The sequence below is a fragment of the Electrophorus electricus genome, chromosome 8 (assembly GCF_041902795.1).
Source record: "Electrophorus electricus isolate QZ-2024a chromosome 8, ASM4190279v1, whole genome shotgun sequence".
Taxonomy (NCBI): Eukaryota; Metazoa; Chordata; class Actinopteri; order Gymnotiformes; family Gymnotidae; genus Electrophorus; species Electrophorus electricus.
Genome location: NC_137504.1, coordinates 34922367 through 34943240, shown reverse-complemented (window position 1 = coordinate 34943240; position 20874 = coordinate 34922367). Strand labels below are relative to the sequence as shown.

The 20874-nt window shown below is 42.7% G+C and overlaps 2 protein-coding genes across 6 annotated transcripts in view; both read left to right on the top strand.

Moving 5' to 3' along the window:
- Window positions 1–164: 164 nt before the first annotated feature.
- vma21 (vacuolar ATPase assembly factor VMA21) lies at window positions 165–2971 on the top strand. The gene is made up of 3 exons (XM_026995803.3): window positions 165–333; window positions 562–671; window positions 913–2971. Exons 1-3 carry the CDS (start codon window positions 272–274, stop codon window positions 1053–1055), a joined length of 315 nt encoding a protein of 104 aa, XP_026851604.1. The 5' UTR covers window positions 165–271; the 3' UTR covers window positions 1056–2971.
- Window positions 2972–7123: 4152 nt separating this feature from the next.
- npas2 (neuronal PAS domain protein 2) overlaps window positions 7124–20874 on the top strand; it is a 55119-nt gene continuing 41368 nt past the window's right edge. Inside the window, exons 1-2 of one of the 5 annotated variants that reach the window (XM_081718793.1) lie at window positions 7124–7799; window positions 9020–10440. The gene's annotated coding sequence lies outside the window, so the exon portion shown is untranslated. Of the gene's footprint in view, window positions 7800–9019; window positions 10441–11480; window positions 11505–15223; window positions 20753–20874 lie in introns of those variants that run through there. The other 4 variants (XM_035527593.2, XM_081718794.1, XM_081718795.1 and 1 more) reach the window with 4 other exon arrangements.

Genomic DNA, 20874 nt, shown 5'->3' with positions numbered 1-20874 from the left:
TGTTGCTGAACAACTGTATTTATTAAGGTATTCTGAATCCAAACCTTTAAGGGACCATATTTTCGATAGTATAACGCGCCTGTTAGACGGCTAGACTACAGCGGCGCTTTGTCTCCCTCTAGTGATCACAAATAGAAGACGCGCAATCGCGCTCAGGTCACGTGGTAACACCCGGAAATCAGCGCAGTTTCAGTGTGTCGCAGAGAGGAATTTGGCGTGTGTAGGTATCGAATTGATTAAGCATAATTTGTTTCTCTGTTAAAAAGCTAAGATGCAAAACTACGACAATATATCTCCCAACCCGAAGATCGGAGCGGTGGCAGACAATAGAGGGTAAGACAAGTTATTTAACTTTATAAATGACCGGTGAGTAGCTAGCTAGCTAAGATAAACATCTTAGGGTCACTGTGGCCAAAGATTTAATGGAAATAAACCCGCTCTGGCACAAGCGAACCTGATTATTCAGGTCCAGGTTACTTTCAAGACACCTCGCTAGTTAGCTGCTGACCGGAAGTGAACCCAAGTGCCAGGTGACGCTACTTCCGTCCTCTCTTGCTCCAGGAGCGACGGGTCGCTGTTGTCGGTGCTGAAAACGCTACTTCTTTACACCATTTTGATGATAACTCTTCCACTCGGACTGTACTTCACATCCAAGGCATATCTATTTGAAGGTAGTCCTCCCACCTCATGTCAGTGTAATTACACTTCAGGGCGGCTTTCCCAAAATGTTATGAGTTCTGTAATGCTCAGATATGCTGCGTCACTGCTCCTAGCATGAGGACTCTCCCTTTTCACTGACCTGTAGTCAGTCACACCCAAAGGTTTTACAGTCTGAAACAAATTCTGAAGGCAGGCAGAATTTAGTTTGGTTGAGAACTATGTGAATGACCAGGTTCTGTTGTCTGTCCTCAGCATCACTGGGTTATTCCAGCAACGACAGCTACTTCTACGCTGCCATTGTCGCCGTGGTAACAGTGCACGTGGTTCTGGCATTGTTTGTGTATGCGGCGTGGAATGAAGGATCGCGTCAGTGGAGAGAAGGAAAACAGGACTGAAGAGCCGACGAGGGAGATTGGCAGAGAGAGAGAGAGAGAGAGTGTTTAGGGTGTGTTAGGACAGAGGAAAACACAGAGTGACAGGCGACACACACACACACACACACTGAACTGAAACGCAGGTGACACACACACACGCACACACTGAACTGAAACGCAGGTGACACACACACACGCACACACTGAACTGAAACGCAGGTGACACACACACACACACTGAACTGAAACGCAAGTGACACACACACACACACACACACACTGAACTGAAATGCAGGTGACACACACACACACACACACACACTGAACCGAAACGCAGGTGACACACACACACACACACACACTGAACCGAAACGCAGGTGACACACACACACACACACACACACACACACACACACACACACACACACTGAACCGAAACGCAGGTGACACACACACACTGAACCGAAACGCAGGTGACACACACACACTGAACCAAAACACAGGTCACACACACACACACACACACACACACACACACTGAACTGAACCACAGGTGACCTCTAATACAGGGCATATTGCCTGCTGAAAGCCTTGTGCTGTGTGTCATAACCTTTCAGTTTGATGAAAAAAGCTGACCCCTTGACTCCTTTTCCAGTGATTAATGCAAGGTCAGAGGTCACCCGAGGTTCGGGGAGTGGTGTGGGTGTGTAGCGGGTGGGACGTTCAGGTCAGAGAAGTCAGAACCCTCTACTCTGTCACAGTGAGTGAATGCTAAGATGAGTTGAGTAGAGGAGATTTCATCACACTTTTAGGTTGGTGGTTTTTCATTTTGTAACTAAGATGTGCTTTCTGTAGTAAATACACTACAGGTGTTTGGTTCAACTTTAGGTTAGTATACTACGAACATTAGATAAGTAAACTAGGGTTAGTATGCTTATATAATGTACTCTCCTCATCTGAGTCATATATAGAAAAACTATTCTCTTAGACAATAAACAATTATTTAGAATTTTTATAGATTTACATTTCTTTAGAAGACAGATTATTTGCAGCTTTAATAAAAAACACAGAGAATGTGTTTTGGTCCATGTATTATCATGTGTTATCATGTATTATCATAGTAGAATTTCCTCCATACTCCCTTATTGCAGTTGCATCAGATTTCCACCTGATGTCACAGTTATTCCAAACTTTTCCTTATGTTAGAATTATTCCAGAGTTTCAGTTTAAATCACAAATATTCCAAACTTTCAGGTGATGTCAGGGTTATTTAACGGTGTTCATAAAGGAGGAATCTGGTCTTTGCTTGTAGAATTTGTCTGTTTTCCTGATTCAAGAGCAATTGTGTCTGGTCCAGGTCTCCAATGCCCTTCACAGCATGGGCTGTAGAGATGTTTCCTCCTAACACACCTGCCCAGCTCACAGAGGTGAAGGGAACCTGGAGCAAGTGTGCTAAAGTAGAGGAACCCTCAGCTCCAAATGTAGTTCACCTCCTCTGAGATATTGCACTGCTAAAGTGCTAAAGTAAAGTCCTGATGTTCACAATCCAGTTACATTTATTTACATTTATTTACATTATCCAGAGTGAAACTGTCATGTCATGGGATGAAGTAAAATGACATTATTGACATGGTTCAAACTGAAGAACTAATGTTTATGTGTGGTTAACTGAGAACCATTTCTTCTGTGCTCTTGGGATGGGTTTGGACCGTATCGCTTTATCATTATGATTTGGTGTATGTCATGTTAAATTATGTGAGGTCTTTTTTCTCAGATGTAGTTTGGAGATTTCTTCTTCTTTTTTTTTTTTTTTTTAATTTGCTTTATTTGTATGTGTATTTATTTGCGTGAGTTCAGTTTGTTTTTATGTACATTGTCATCATGCCAATACTACAAATTCCCTTATTTAATGAAAAATAAAGAAAAACCTGTTGACATTCTTGCCTTGAACAGCTCTGTTCTGTTCTGAGGATGTGTTGAGCTGTGGTTATGAACAGAACTGCAGAGGACATCACTGAGGACAACACCTCAATGCATCAGATAAGTTTCTGCTTCATTTACTAAAATCTGGCCATTCCCTTACTGGTATAATCCATTCCTTGGTTGGTATAGCCCATTCCCTGACTGGTATTGGTCATTCCTTGGTATAGCCCATCCCCTGACTGGTATTGGTCAGGTATTGGTCATTCCTTGGTTGGTATAGCCCATCCCCTGACTGGTATTGGTCATTCCCTGGTTGGGAGGGCAGTGGTGGCTTGGTAGTTAGGGTACTTGACTTGTGATTGGGAGGTTGCTGGTTTGAGCCCCAGTGCTGCTGAGTTGCCACTGTTGGGCCCCTGAGCAAGGCCCTTGACCCTTAGTTGCTCCTGTCTAGGTTTGGGCTGCCTGGCAGCATCCTAGCCCACACCCGTCGCTGGCATTGATAGCATGGCAGTCAGTGGTATACAGAACCTCTGTTCTGCTGTGTGGATGGATGTCTGGATGCATTCCCTGGTTAGTATTGGTCATTCACTGGGTGTTATTGGTGATTTCCTTGTTGGAATTGGTCATTCCCTGGTTGGTATAGTTCATTCGCTGGTTGGTATTGGTTATTCCAAGGTTGGTATAGTTCATTCCCTAGTTGGTATTGGTGATTCCCTGGTTGGAATTGGTCATTCCCTGGTTGGTATAGTTCATTTGCTGGTTGGTATATTCCCAGCCCCAACCAGGTCTTACGCAGAAGCAGAAGGCGGCAGCTTCTTTCCTTCATAATGCGTACCCAATCAGATTAGCTAAATATTAATGCCAGGTGACCAGGTTCATGGTTGTGTTCCAAAATACTTTTATCATATGAGTTTGTATCAAATAGCAACACAAATTATTTCCAAATCAAACCTTTTCTTGCACAGTTATGGTCCTGGAAGTTTATTTATTATTATTATTATTATTATTATTATTATTATTATTATTTTAGAGATAAATGAGAGGGAGAGAGAAATGAGAGGTGTTTGGAAGGGTAGCTGCAGCTGAAAGTCAACAGTGTTGGTGTGGAAATTCTGAGCACATGTCTGAGTGGGAGAATGAAAGTTGGAATTTCACCATATTCTGCGTGTATTGTATGTGTGTACTGTGTGTTTTGTGTATTTATGTGTTCGGTGTATTCTGTGTGTTGTGTATTGTGTGTGTTGTATTGTATCCTGGCCACATTGTCTCAGCTTGTATCCTGACTGAACCTCTCAGAGTTATTTTACCGTGTTTCTTTGTCTGTGTTTCATGTGTTGTGTATGTACTGTGTGTGTTGTGACTTACCATGTATGTTTGTCTAGCGCCCCTGCAGTTCTCCCTGATCTAATGCTGATGGTGCATAGTTACCATATTGTACACCAGTGTTGATAAAATGTGCTTCAGTGCATTTGAACTCTGTGGTTAAGCTTAATGGAGGTGTGCTTCTTTAGAGGGTGGAGGGTGTAGGTGGAGGCTGTAGATGTTGTCCTGGATTTATGGCATCAGTGCAGTGTACTTCCTGCTTTGCAGAGACTCTGAACACACCTCCATCACCTGTAGTGCCTACAGTGTCCAAGTGCACACACACACTCATCAATCAGTGTTTTTATAGCAGACTTCCTGTGTTTCCTTCTAGAAGACCATCTTAAAGTGGGATTATGTGTATGACCATAGCCTTGTGTAACCTCACAGACCATGGACATAAACAGACATCCACAGGCATAAATAGACATCTACTGACACACTGATGTCTAGAGAGATCCACAGACATCTATTGACATCCACTCACTGCCTCATTACAGGAATTACTGACAGATATTACTGTGGGTGCAATTTGTGTATTTTACTGAGATATTTTAATATGCATTATATACCAACATCAACACTCATCCACTGACATCCAGTAACACAAACACAAATCCACAGAAATCCTCAGATATTCACAGACATAAACAGACAGATATTACTGCAGATATTATTGAAAGATATTAACTTTAAAATGCTATAATAATTATAATTGCCACTGATATTTAAATCTTCCTTCATTTGTATCTGTTTATGTAAATCAGTTTAACAGAGTAATGTGTAGTGTTGTTTGGGTATGTACATTTGACTTTGTATAAATCTGATTACTGTGACATGTATTTCTAAGCAATGCTTAGTGTTTATATTGAAGTTTGTTATATTGAAGTTTTGTGGGTTTGTGTGTATCCTTGTGTTTAATAGACAGTTTATCATCTTGTGTGTTTAATGCATACTGTTTGTGTGTCATAGATCTCCAGGAGTGGGGTTGGAGCTAAACTCTGCAGGCTGGTAGATCTCTTCATGTTTCCTTGCTGTTTGTAAACTACATAGAATATATAAAATAGAGATAAATAGCAATTATTTGTATAAAATTATCGTTTTTTTTAGAAACATTAAACTCAGTTGCTCTGGTGACTGTGCAAATATAGGCAAAGCCTGGAAAAGTAGGCAACTGAGGCAGCTGCAACCAACCTAAGGTTTAAAGGGAAAACATTTCAGACCTGTGTGTTTGTACGCGTGCATGCATCAGTGAGTATCCTAACCCAGTTCTCTGCGCCGGTCCCACACATCCACTTCGTTGCCATGGATACAGCATGGGCTCACTTCCTGTATTTTGATTGTGCATCAGTAACCAGCAGTGATTCACTGCACAGCGACTGTTGTCATGGAGACGACCTTCCCTCCACACCCACCTCCCTGCATCTCTTCTGTGTGTGTGTGTGTGTGTGTGTGTGTGTGTCTGTCTGTCTCTTATTTTCTTGGAACTTCAAAAGCTGCGCAGACACTAGTCTGGGTTGTGTAGCTGGTCTGGGTTGTGTATTTGGTCTGGGTTGTGTAGCTGGGTTTGTTTCCAATTTTAATTTTACACATGTCGCTGTGTAACTGTTTTAGCTTCACAGTCAGACTCTTAAAGATGTTTTCTGTCTTTTTCACTCTTAAGTAGGACAAGGCGCTGGTACTGGTTCCTCAAGGTCTCCCAGATTCTGGATTATTGTATGATGTTTGAGGTGCTTTTCTGTAGGGCAGGGAGTCAACAACAGCATCACAGCAATCTGCAGTGTCCCATCACCTCCCTGAGCTACGTTCACCACACCACACACACTCAGATCAGGACCCACCACCTCCCTGGAGTACGACAAAAGCGTGTTTCAGCTGTGTAGTGTTGGTTCTTGTACCCCCTGCTGTCTGTGTGTAGCTGTGGTTCTTGTACACCCTGCTGTCTGTGTGTAGTGTTGGTTCTTGTACACCCTGCTGTCTGTGTGTAGCTGTGGTTCTTGTACCCCCTGCTGTCTGTGTGTAGCTGTGGTTCTTGTACACCCTGCTGTCTGTGTGTAGTGTTGGTTCTTGTACACCCTGCTGTCTGTGTGTAGCTGTGGTTCTTGTACACCCTGCTGTCTGTGTGTAGCTGTGGTTCTTGTACACCCTGCTGTCTGTGTGTAGCTGTGGTTCTTGTACACCCTGCTGTCTGTGTGTAGCTGTGGTTCTTGTACACCCTGCTGTCTGTGTGTAGCTGTGGTTCTTGTACACCCTGCTGTCTGTGTGTAGCTGTGGTTCTTGATTTGGCTTCAAGCAATCCACATAACATCTTCTGAACCAGTGATGTCATCTAGGTGGCTGTCTAGAGTCAGCTCTAACTGAATGCTCAACTTAGCAGGAATATGAAGCAAATTAAATCAAACAACACGCAAAAAACATGGATTCTTTTCATTTTTCCTTTTCCTTATTTTTACATTACTTATTATTAACAACTATTTATAAGGGTGATTTTTAAAAATTAGACAAACTGGTTTGTGATGTATATACAGCTGATGCTGATATTAGTCTCGCGCAGCTGGTCTCTGACCATGGCATCTAAGCAGATGGCATGACCTACATAGGATATCAGTACGAGCCGACTGCCGTTAGCTTTGCACACAAATCACGGGGTGCGCACTTCACGGGTACATTCCGCTGTGTATTAGATATCTATATATTAATGAGAAAGGCGGTTAAGGCAGGTATATTTATATTTCACACACAGTGCAGTTCGAGGGGTTTTTACAAATCTAAATATTATAAATAAATATACAGAAAAGCTAACTTCGCCTTAAGTAATTTTAGTCAGTTTGCGGTGAGAACAGTGAGGTGATGGTGTAATGCTGACAACAGCATATTTTTCTGTACCCATCCTGAACCGTAGCTGTTTAATTCCGCCTGTCGGTGTGGTGCGCTGGAGCGTTTCCTTATGAAACAAGGCCCCTTGCATAACAGAGCTGCCCACGTGCACGTCATCCGTGGAACACACGCGCTGACATTCCGCTAAGAATAAACTGTGCGCGCTCTCCGGACTGCAGCTCCTCGTGGGGTTTGATAGGTTCTCCGTGCTTCAGTGCGGAATGACAGCCGCAGAAGACGCGCGGTCCTTAATTCTCCGCCGATGACATCCGCTGGCCTCCGCGCAAACGTTCGCGAGCGGAGAGAGCGCCGCGGAGCGCGCGCGGCTCCTCCCTTGTGACTCTGGCGAATCCGAACTTGAGCCTGTCCGGTCGTCACTCCCCGTAGCTCCTTTTTTGGTGCGGCGACGGGCGGTGACGTAAAGACCGAGGCGTGTGCGCTGGAAAATGAACATCAGTGAATGAAAAAAGCGCCGTGGAAGACACTGCGCGCAGACACGGTGCCGTTTACGTAACCCGCCTTCACGAGTAAAGACACACATAGCGAAGCGTGCCGCGTGTCTCGTGCGCCGGTGTTCAGCCTGGCTCACTCAGCCTTCCTCTGGTGAGTACACGCTGCCATTCCTTGTCGTGATTTAGGAAATGAGAATACGCAGAAAAGTGTGTCGGGAAGGTGTCATCTGCGCCAGGTGCACGCGGAGAAGCGGGGACGGTGCTTTGGACATCATTTTATAAAACTTTGTTGGCATGCGAGCTTTAAAGCACCACACCGTGTCCGTGTCATCTGACCTAGAAATGAATGAATGGCGTTGTTGTTGTGAGAGTGTTTTATATAACCCTAAAGGTTGGTGGGCTGTTGTTCTACTCCTAGTGGCGTAGGCTCCAAACATTGGTGCATATTGATTTTTTTAAAAGGACAATTATTTTAACTCAGGGGCGGCATTGCCTCCTGTAATGAATGAGCCCGAGCCTATGTGGCATTTAATAACCCCGTACACGACAGGGTATTCGGCTCGTGACCAAACTAGGCGACACGTTCACACACTCGCCGCCTAACGGATGACCTGCTCTGATTTTCCCACTAAAGCAAAAGTAGAACGTCATTACAGGAGTGTTTCATGGAGCCACGGACAGCAGCGCGTCCGCGCGGGAGACTGGCTAAAGGTTTAATGAGAATAACCCAGAAGGTAGAAGTAATTATGAAAGTAATTATGAAAACGTCGTCAGTTATGCAGCACGTGACTGGAGACTCAGGAGCCGGCTCCAGTGACGTCATGCCCTCGATTTCACTAAGAAAAAACTTCTCAGTGCGCGCGCGCGTGTGTGTCTGTCTGCGCCTCCGCCTCCGTGGTATCCGCTCGCCGGTGCATGTCAGAAGTTTTCATTTTAATTTCTCCGTTTCTCGTAGCGTTCATGGTTGTCAATTAGAGCTACTTAAGTCATTTCCCCGTCCGCCCTTGGAATCAGTAATTCGATCGATGATGCATAAATGTATAAATCAGCCAGGATTTAAACGGCGTGATTTTTTCCAGACTCGCTACCAAATGCCGGCTTGCCCAGCCCGGTATGTTCCCATCTCAGTACCGCGACCAGCTCGTGGCCGCCAGCAGGCCCCGCTGTTGGAGCGAGGCCAAAACCGCTTGTTAAAATGTGTAATTCGTCGCACGCGCGTAAGGATGGACCCGTTACAAAGGCTCGTGGTACTCTGAGACACGGTGCAAAAGGTTTCACCATCAGCCATTAAGAACAATCATTTTACTGTTTTATTGCTTTTTATTTTTTGCAAACACTGAGGAATTTTTGTTTCACCTTCCTTTTGTGCAGGGTTGTTATTCTGGACCTTCCCAGAACTTCAAGATGAAAGGGCATCTACACTTTCCAGCTTTGACACTTTAACCTATCACAGCTCTTTGACTGACACTGTGACTGTTTTGATGGATGGATAGATTTCTGAGCGTGAGTGCTTTGGGGGTGGTGCTAGCTCAGTGGTTAAGGCACGCGACCACGAATGATGAGGTTTGAAGATCAAGGCCCACTATTGCCAGGTTGCCACTGTTGGACTCCTCAGCAAGACGCTTAACCCTCAATTGGGCAAGTCATAATTGTAAATGTTTTTTGGATAAAAGCGTCAGCTAAATGCCATAAATGTAACTCTTGCCAGTAGACAAACAAGTGGTTGTTAAAGAAATCAGGCCATACCCTTTTAGGCCAGAGTTGCTGCTGCTTGATGGTGACTGGTTCACTAGTGTGTCCTGTTTGCTTAGGCAACGTTCTGTCTAAGATGAACTTAACTGGGTTTGAAGTTCCACTGGGTGCTGTTGTTGACTGAAACTCCATCAAACCCTGGATACAAACACTGGGAAGATATCGGATTTCACTGTAAGTTCCTTGGAGAAGAACATGCCTGAGCTGAGGGTTGGCTTGGTTTCCTGTTGGTTGTATTTTGGAATCTTGTACAAATTTTGCATGGATTATCCATCGGGAGGCGGGTGTGCAGTCTTGCACGTATGAAGGATTTCCAGGTGGTGGGATGGTCCGGTAGTAGTAGTGACATCTTGAGGATGTTCTGCACAGTTCAGCTCAGTGATGGAAAAATGTAAACATCTGTTTACTCACTTTGACTGGCTTATCTGCTTATTGGTTATTGGATGGCAATGTGGTAACAGAGGGCAGTGGTAGCTCAGTGCTTAAGATACTGGACTTGTAATTGGTCAAGTCCCATCACTGCCAAGTTGCTACTGTTGGGCCCCTAAACAAGTCCCTTAACCCTCAGTTATTCAAGTTGTGTTCAGTCATTAGTTGCTTTGGATAAAAGTGTCAGATAAATGATGTAAATGATGTTAAATGACCCACTGTTGTCGCTCTCAGTGCAGATTTTGCTGTAGATGTGTAGTTTTTGACACATGGGTTTGCTTTTGCCTTTAGTAGCCTTCACCTTTTAAATTAAAATCTACCCAGGGCCAAAACTGTTCCAGGTTAAAACTACCCAGGGCCAAAAGTGTACAGGACTAAAACTACCTGTCACATGTCATCTGTTTCACTTTAAAGGTTTCAACTTTTGTACTATAGATTAATTCAGTAGTGTGTATAGTGAGGTGTATGATGTATAGTGTTCATTTAGTTTTGGCTGCACCCACTGTCAGAGATGCAGCACCATCTGCTGGAGAAACTCTGAAATGCGCTGCTTCCATGACCAGCCGTAAGGGTTCAAATACTGCTGCTTTCTCGCCACTGAAGGAGAGCAGGTGAGTTCAACATCTTCTCACCGTACGAATGCTCACGTCAGGTGTGGATGTGATGGGTGTCTGCAGTGACATGGAGAAGGTTTTCATTTAGCTGTAATTGAGGTTCACATGTCATAACTTGAGTACCTTTCAACTGGAAGATGTTGATGTATTTTGATTTATTTGTATTTCTGGTACATCTTTTCAAGTGCTCACTCACTGACTTGTTTGCTTGGTCCTGTAGTAGTAAACTGTGCCCCTCATTTCCAGAGAGATGCCATTGAACACTTATTACTGGCTAAACCTCTCATTCCCCTCTTGGACTGAGCTGAAGCCAAGGGATGACAAGATATGCTGTGTACTTTATCTGTTACCACAGGCAGTATGTTCAGTTCTGCTGTATAATACAGTCCTGCGTCCTGTAAAGTCTACACTTGGGTTTGCTGTGGTGCTGATCTCGTCTGTAGCTGTGGAGTTCTGTTTAAACCTGTTCCACCTGCAACCATGAGCCTAGACCTGCGCTTCATGGTGACCAACTGCCAGAGGTCATCAGACATGACTTTACATGATCGCATTAAGACAGAAGGATCTGACTAATGTTCCAAGGTGTGTGTGTGTGTGTGTGTGTGTGTGTGTGTGTGTGTGTGTGTGTTGGCTAAGATTGGTGTTACATAGACCCTGTATGGGTGAATCTGGGTTACTGGGTCATGGCCTGCAAACTAAGCCCCAGCTCACAGGCAGGCTTGGAGAAGTGACCAGCCAGGCAGAAATGGGCCAATGAAACCACAGGACCAGCACAGGTGGAGAGGAGTGCTGTCTCTTTAAGAACAGTCTTTCTCTGCAAGATCTGCTGTTAATGGTTGAGCCCTGTGTCAGTTCATTTGTCTCAAAGGGGTGTGGAGACAGAAAGAGCAGAGAATAACAGACAGAGAGAGAGAGAGTGAAGGTAGAGAAGTATTTGGACTTATTAGCTGACCAAGTTCAGGTGATCTGTGCTTTTTCCTACTTCCATTCTTTCTACAGCAGTTCCTTCAGTGCTCTTCATCATGTGTGGGGTCTGAGCTGCTATCAACTGTCCAGTGTGGGTGGGTCCTCTCAAAAACTTCCTTCACTATTTAAGTTCCTGTCAGCTCAGTTACCTCTCCCAGTTGTGTGTGCCTGTTGTCATGGTGACCTGGGGCTGTTTGGGGAGGGGTTAGATTTCTTGCTCACTGTTTCCATTCAAAAATATTCTCCTGTTCCGGACCAGTTTTACTGAGACACTTTGAGCAGTTTTTTCCAACACTAATAGACTTCAAATATTGATGATATTTGCGATTACTTTATTTAGCTTTAGCATTTGATTTAGCATCTTAGCAGGCTCCCCTCCCCCATCAAGGGGACATGCGTCTAACGTCCTTATATGCATTCTTTTCTTTTATATTATATTTTATATTTTTACACATAACAAACATTGCTCTATTTTAAAATGGCACGAAAGAAAAATAAGCAACACTGATTCTGTTTGCTTAATGCTCACAAACACCAGCTAGCGTGTACTGACTAGAGATATGATGACACCCGCTAGCATGTACTGACTAGAGATATGATGACACCCGCTAGCATGTACTGACTAGAGATATGATGACACCCGCTAGCATGTACTGACTAGAGATATGATGACACCCGCTAGCATGTACTGACTAGAGATATGATGACACCCGCTAGCATGTACTGACTAGAGATATGATGACACCCGCTAGCATGTACTGACTAGAGATATGATGACACCCGCTAGCATGTACTGACTAGAGATATGATGACACCCGCTAGCATGTACTGACTAGAGATATGATGACACCCGCTAGCATGTACTGACTAGAGATATGATTTGTGGTTTCATTGCAGTTTGCACTTTTCAATCTTCACCAGTCTTGAGCTTTTCAAAGCTTCCCTAAAAACTGTTTTTGTTTCTTGGTCTCTCTTCTGATCTCTACATTTCAGGGTTGATCCCCACCCAAAAGGGCAGAGTTCAGGGCTTCCACACCGCACAACTAAAAATTACATTCAGCTTCTGTTGAATCATGGGAAAAGACTTTTTCCTTTTGTTTTGCAGCAGTGATTAAAGAAAACACATGCACACCAATCTTTCTGAAAGATAGTGCAGGCGGTGCTCATACACACACGGGTGGGCTTCTTTTTTCCCCCTTCAACTTCGGGGCCTCTACCAGAGATCTGGGAGCTTGAGGGTCCTGTATAGTATCTTGGCTGTTAGGACTGCACTCGTCTGGATGGAAATCTTGGATGTTGTTCCTGGGATCTGTTTGAGCATCCCCCCAGTGCTTCACGGTAACCACTGGGATCTGTTTGAGCATCCCCCCAGTGCTTCACGGTAACCACTGGGATCTGTTTGAGCATCCCCCCAGTGCTTCACGGTAACCACTGGGATCTGTTTGAGCATCCCCCCAGTGCTTCACGGTAACCACTGGGATCTGTTTGAGCATCCCCCCAGTGCTTCACGGTAACCACGGTTTCCCTCACCTACTGCATCTTGTCCAGCTCTTCTCTCAGCCCCTGGTATTTCCTGAGCCCTTTTGTGTTTCTTGGTCCTGATGTTGCCATCACTTGGGACTGCATTCTTAGAATGTGTCAGTCAGAGATGAGAGCCAATCAGAGGTGCCGGAAAAGCCCGACACAAACAATGTGCGTTTCACTTTGGGTTGATGACTAATTCGGTGAGCTAATTCCTCCTCCCGCTGTAACATCAGAGAGCTTTGGGTTGTCTGGGTATACTAGATATGTTTAAAGATTATAGATTATTTAAAGTCATTTACATCTAATTGAATCCACACCAGTTTATTAACGAACATTGTCTGTTATTTATGCCTAATATATAAGCAAATTTTGAAGTACACTCCCAGTGCTAACGAATGCTTAAACATTCCAGCATTAATTAAATTAGAAATTATGGTTGTACACTATGTAGCCTGTAGCACTGCGGCAACGACGTGGCTACATCATACCACTAGGCTGCATGTTACCTTCTCAATATCCACTGATCAGCCTACAGTATATGAGTAAATATTCAGTCATTTTTTTTAGGATGCACTTCCAATGTCTGCGACATTCTTTATGAATTTACTAAGATATAGCACATAATGTTATCATTGCTAATAGTAGCTATGTCTGATCAATAACGTACAATCTTAAATTATTTTTTTGTAGTTCATCATTTCTTATAAGGACATGTAGGTCTGCACCTTATTTTCACCAGCATGCAGTATACAAGATAATCTCCGTCATCCTGTTACAATGAAATGATATCTGGGCGCACACGCGCACCTACATACGTACAAGCACAGTGCAAGTGTGCGTATATCCAAGTGTAAGCTACAGAACGCAAATGTAAGTAGTGTGTAAGTGCATACGCACACACCATGTAAGTAGTATGTGCGTATGCATGTAGGTTTTTGTATGTATGTGCGAGTGTTTTGTATGCACAAGTGTGAGTGTGTGTGCGTGTGTAAGTGTTTCACTGATATTTGCCTTAAAATGTCAGCTCTGCTGTGAGAGGTACACACGTGTGTATGGGGTGTGACTGCTTGTTGTGTCCCAGAGGCCTAGCTGCAGTGCTGATGGACGTGTGTGTGTGTGTGTGTGTGTACGCACGCGCTCTGCCGATATTATTTACTCAAAGAAGCATGATCTGATTAGTCCCGTACCTCTTGACCTCTTGTCTCTGTTTATTGAACCAGGCTGAGAACATCTTCATGAGGATTTTTATGGTCTTTTAAATTCCGAATATCATCTTATTATATGTATCACAATATTGTTGTAACTCTCTGTGGACAAGGCGTTAGGGTTAGGGGGGAATGGTTATGGTTAGGTATCCCACGTCACTCCACTCTTACAGGTCTTCATGAGCCACAGTACAGAAACTAGGGTTAGGGGCTATGGTTAAGGGTTGCAATTAGGGGTTAGGGTCAAGCATCAGACTTCACACTTACACATCTTTAGTACAGGAACACACAACCTTGGGTTAGGTTTTAGGGATGCAAGGTTTAGGGTTATAGGGTAAGGCTTTAGGGATATAGGGGTTAGGGTTTAGGGTTTTCTTATGTCTCCACAAATATCTTTGTTTATGTATTTTATATATTCTGTTCTGATTTTATCCACAAAATGCAACTGTTGGTCATGTGTGGATGCAATGCTTGATTTTACAATGTGGACAATGTAAATAAATCAGTGTGCAGTACTGGTCTTGTGTGTCATGTTACTTTATTCAGGCACTGAAAAAATCAAATTCAGACTATATCATTTAGAAAAGCAGAAATGATAAAATTGTTTTAGATTGAGCACAGCAATGTGTAACGGATTCAAACAGAATAAGATCAGCTTGTATGAACCCTATGAAAATCATATGAAGTGTATCATTTTGCAAAAGATCTGAGGTGGTGTGTGTGTGTGTAGTGTTTTGAGAAAATGAGCCCCGTTTTCAAAACCATGTGGCTTTTATAAATAATCCAGTTTTTATTAGAAAATAGAAATGGCTGTGCAGTCATCTGCTAAAGCATCTCACTGTCCAAAATCCAGAGCCACAATTACGCACAGTCAGGTTACGCACTGTCATGTGCAATTACACGCGATTACACACGATGATGCGGTTACACAAGGTTACGCCGTTACACACCGTCTATTATTATTATTATTATATCATTTATATTATTAGTTTTATTAGTAGTATATCTTAGTAGTAGTAGTAGTAGTATTTTATTATATTGGTTTATTATATCTGTATATTCGTTTTATTATTAGTAGTAGTATTTTATTATAATCTGTGTATTATATCTGATATATCTGATTTATTATATCTGTTTATTATTATAGCTGTGCATTATAATATAATTATTATAATTATATCTGTTTATTAATAATAATATTATTATTAATTTTAATATCAGTTATTAAGGCATCACTGTCCTTTTAGGAACTCTGTGTGTGTTTGCGCGCATGTCATTCGGCTGTGTGTATTCTATTTTGCGTGTATCTGTATGTGTCTGCATGTTTGTGTGTATTCTGCTGTGTGTGTGTATGTGAGAGAGAGAGAGAGAGACTGTGTGTGTGCGCGTGTATTCTGCTATGTGTACATGCACATGTGTGAGAGAGAGTGTGTGTGTGTATTCTGCCAGAAAACCACAGTGCTGAGTCATCCTAATCCACAGAAACAACAATATTGCCTTTCAGGATTACCATGGTAACAAGGACAGTAAGCAGTAGGTAGAGAACAGTAAAGTGTGTGTGTGTGTGTGTGTGTGTGTGAATGATTGCTGTAGTATAATCCTGTGTTTGGGAGTGACCTACATACATACTCACTTGGGGAGTGTGTTATGGGTACAGATAAATAATGGAGAAATGAATCACAGATGACCATCCCAACATGCACACTCTTCCTCTCTCTCACCACACACAGTGCAAGTCAATAACACCAAGAAACACTTTTATTGTCATAAGAATACCTTGAGTTGATTTAAATACGGGAAGTGATAAGTTATACACTAATAATGCAGGCGTTTTTTATTTAAGGAATCAGACAGCCCTCTCTGTCTCTCCCCTTCTGTGTTTCTTATCCAGATTTTTTTCACCCTCACTGTGATAAAAAGCATGTTAAATTAAAAAATAGCCAAATTAATTATGATCTCTCATCATTAATTAGTTCATTCTTTTTCATCCTTTCATTGTATCAGTACACCCATCTCTCTCCCTCTCTCACACACACACACACACACACACACACACACACACACATCATCTAATCATCTAATGAGAGATGATTAGGAAGATCCTCATTAGATGATTATACTTATAGTACAACAGTATATGCTTCTCTATCATATACTACTACTATACCATATACTCTTACTATATCATATACTTATCATATATATGATATAGTAGAAGTATGAGTTTGGTACAGACTGTGAGGTAGTATGCTAGTTTTCAGTCTGGTACAGTCTGTGAGGTAGTATGCTAGTTTTCAGTCTGGTAACTTATTTCAAAACTCATGTTTCTAATCTAACCCAATCTTGCAGATTTCTCCTTGTAACATACGAAGGATCCGGCCCTTTCTCTCACAGGAAGCTGTCCAGGTGCTTGTGCAGTCTCTTGTGAGCTCAAAGCTCGACTACTGCAACTCACTACTTGCTGGTCTTCCTCTAAGAGCCATCAGACCTCTACAACTTGTCCAGAATGCAGCAGCACGACTGGTCTTCAATCTTCCCAAATTTGCACGTTACTCCACTGCTGCGCTCCCTTTATTGGCTTCCAGTAGCTGCACACATCAGATTTAAAACCATGATACTCCCCTACAAAGCCAAAAATTGACCAGCCCCTTCATACATGATGTCGTCAATGGTCAAAGCCCGATCTGTACCTCCAATACTTCTAACCTCAATTACGGCTCGGCTTGAAACACCATGGTTCGAGTCTCATGGAAGATGAACATGGAGTTCTCTGTCCCTTGCAGTCTTCAAACACAGACTGAAAACCCATCTATTTGCGGAATATTTAAATGACCACCGATCCTGCTCCTGTGTTGACTAACTAAAACTCTAGTACTTATTGTAGCGTATTGTTTGCTATTGCACTTATTGTGTTATAGAGCTGATACGTGTTTTGCACTTCTAGGCATCAGCATTGATCCCTGTATTTCTACAGTATTCTAGTTCATTGGTATCTTTGACTCTAACCTACTGTACTGGTAAGGATGCATTTTATGAGTAAATGACTTTTGTAAGTCACTCTGGATAAGGGTGTCTGCTACATGCCCTAAATGTAAAAGTCTGATGCTCCCTCACTTCTTACAGTGTAGGTGTAAAGCTTGATTAAATGTAAAGCCAGAGCTACAGTTCTCATATTTTAGTGTAACTCTTAAAATTTACAAACTCAGCTCACCACTGTGTAGTCAATGTTCCTTGAATCGGTTCCTTGTATTTATATTGTGCTTTTTACAATAGCCCCAGCAAGCCGAGGGCAACAGCAGCATGGAAAAACTCCCTAGAGCATGAGGAAAAAACCTTGAGAGGAACCGACACTCAAAGGGGGGCCGTCCTCCTCTGGCTGACAATGGTCACCACAATAATAACAATAAAGAACAAAATAAGGAATGAGAAGAAATAATCAGTTAACATCTATTCCAGTTTTCTAGAAGTTCTAGTCTAGGGTTGATGAGTGTAGGTATGTCCAAAACCTGGCATGAGAAGTCTGCCCAGGGCAACAGAAGTAGGTGGCTGGGTGGGTCACTGTTAGCTGGGTCATGGGGGGCGAATAACAGCAGGGGGCTTCCGGGGGTGGTGGGAGGAGCCACAGCAGCTGAGACAGTTTGAGGTTCAGTAGTAACATAATATCAGGAGTAGGTGTACCCCGGCAAAAAGAGAGAATAGATTATTAGGCATGTCCAGGTATGAGGGTGTGTAAATTAGGGAAATATAATGTACAATGGTGGACTCTAGCAGATGTAGTTCTAGCAGCACAGCTAAAAGGAACGAGCCAGAAGGAACCACAGGCATGAGGGCACCCTGGAACATCAGTACTCTGCAGCTCCCAGTCAACAAACTCAACTCTCAATGCACATGGATCCCCACTTTACATAAGATGTAGTTAATAAAATGCCTGACTGTACAGAGAGGTTTTCAGCCTTAACTATTGAGACTGTGTCTGAGTCTCAAACATTTACAAGAAGGTTTTCCATGCAGGCTGCTTCTGGAAACCAACAGCTCAAGCTGGTGAGTTCAGTCATGCAGTTCCAGCTGAGGTCATGAGTGAAGCAGAAAGCCAATGTGAGATGCAGTGTTAGTAGGGTTAAATGGTGAAGGGTGGGCTAGTAGGGTTAAATGGTGACGGGTGGGCTAGTAGGGTTAAATGGTGACGGGTGGGCTAGTAGGATTAAATGGTGAAGGGTGGGCTAGTAGGGTGGTGTTACTGATGTGAGAGTTGTGATTAGTTGTTTTTTTTTCAACTCTGTTGTAGGTGTACCATAACATAGCTTGATTCTTCCAACCAATCCGTGATTATCGTGCTGTAGCAGATTTCTCTGCCGCCCCCTACAGGACATATCAGGAAAGCACTGTTTTTCTACTGAGCAGAACAGTGTGTTTTGAATGTGATGTCTTTTTTTGTGAGCAAGGCCAAGACTGCATAATTTGTTGATTGGTATTGTGTTTTTCTGGTATAGTGGTAGTATGGGCTTCTGGTATTGTTGTATTTGCCATTGCTTCACTGAGTGTTCTAACAAATCACAAATTTCCTTTGTGTGTTGTGAACATCTTGACCAAGCCAGATCTTGGTTTTCTGTGGATATTTTAGCATTCACATAATCCAACAAATAAGTCAGTCAGTTTGGTCAAAATTTAGGCATGTCTTGAAACGTGACAGTAAGGGTTCACCACTGTGAGCTGAGGGTCCACGAATAGATTTTACCCCCTTTTATGACTAATTCAGATAAACTGTGAAATATGTAGAACATAAGCAGTAAACAAAACCCGTTTGAAAAACTGTTCTGAGACCATCTGTTTCTCTTTGTTTGTTTACATGGATAAGCCACTCCTCCGCTCCCCGTAAAAAACAGACTGTTATGCCAAACCATTCACAACATGAAACATAAAACAAGAGTTTTTTGGTCCAAAATGGAAACAACTATATGTGAAGGGTATGAAGTTGAAGGCAGAATTTTGCAAACACAATCTGTACATTGTGTTTTAAGTGAAGCACTTTAATGAGTCGAGTAGGTAAATCTAAAGCTAAGTAAAGTCATTCTTTGACACACTCACGTGCAGCTGACGATGCTAACTAGCTACCAGGCTAACACAGGTACTGAAACTCACGGGAGCGAATTACAAATAAATATTGGTGAGCTTAAACACTTGACTTTTCTTACAGCAGTAAATCATTATGAGCTAAATTCTAGGTGTTAAGATACACGTTTATAATTTCATTATCAATTAGTTACATTTGTTAGTGGACAACATGCCCATAAGGGTAAAAGGCTAACACCATCACTCCAGACATGGGAGTTTGATGCCTGTTCTGACCAAATGCCACTGCCACAGCAGGAACAAGGTGTCGAGTACTTGGGTAACACGATTAGACAAGAAGTCTCTCTGGAAAAACAGATGTAATGGTCGTCATAGTCTGTCCTGTAGAATAGACCAGGTCTTTGCTAGGAGAGCAGCGTTAATCTAGACTTCCGCATGCAAGCACTCCCAGGCTGAGACGATGCCTACCAAACTGTTCCCTTTGTTGCTAACAACTTGTTAAACGACGAATTACTATGATTAAACGCCCTACCTCATTGCTCAGAAGTGAAATCATGACAACTTCGGTAATGCAAGAAAATTATAATTGAACTCCGCAGGCTACCGTAGATCTTGGCGACTTGTTTTGTCTGCAGATTTCTGGCAGGGTGCCTGTCTGGCTTTCTTAACACTAGAGGTGTTTCCTTTCCTCATAATGGATTGATATTCTTCATAAAGCTTTACGAGTACTTCCTGGACCTTCCTCAGATTCTTCGGACGGTTTTTGCTCTGTTTTATTATGGCCTGGTTTGAGTTAGGAGGAACAGATTGCACCTGGATTTTATTAGTGGGACGCTTTTGCGGATAATCCTAAGTGAAGTGCGGCTTCTGTAAACTCCCTTTGTAGAGTATAACCAGGTTCCTGCTGGCTAACCACAACCCCCAGTAATGACTTGTCACTGGAGGGGCAGGCCAGTCATGCAGGGGGTGGGGCTCTATATACAAAACAACCCTTAGCAATGACTCAGCAATACTGTCTGAACAAAAAGGTGACCGGATGCTCTAAAAGAAGGAAATACAGTTCAGTTAGTGGACAGTCAGGAATAGAGATGAAAACATGAGTGTAAATGCTGCAGGTCTGTCAGTCAGTCTAAACTACAGCAGGTTTCCAGGGCTGACAGCCAAAATCTATTAGTATCACAGTCAACTTTACTACCTTTAAACAGTTGCTGTTAGAAATGTTTCTCCATACATGTCACTACTGCAGTCTTAGACACAGTCATTTACAATGTCATTAATAATTAACTAATTATGTGTAAATATAAAGAGCTTGTTTCATATCACAAAGGTGGAGTCAGTCACTTTTATTCTGGCTGTGCATACAAGCTAATAAATGCACTCTATCTTTCTCTCCTCTGTTCCAGTGACCTATATTCAACAGTGTCACTGTGTAAAACTCTAGACTGATCCAGCTTTGATGCAAAATTACCAAGAACATCAAAGCTGGATGAAAAGAAAGAGGAAGAAATCCCTCTTTAGAATCACTGAATGATATTACAGATCAGGTACAGTCAATAACAGTCAGTCTCTCTCTCTCTCTCTCTCTCTCTCTCTCTCTCTCACACACACACACACACACACACACACACACACACACACACACACACACACACATGCATGCACACAC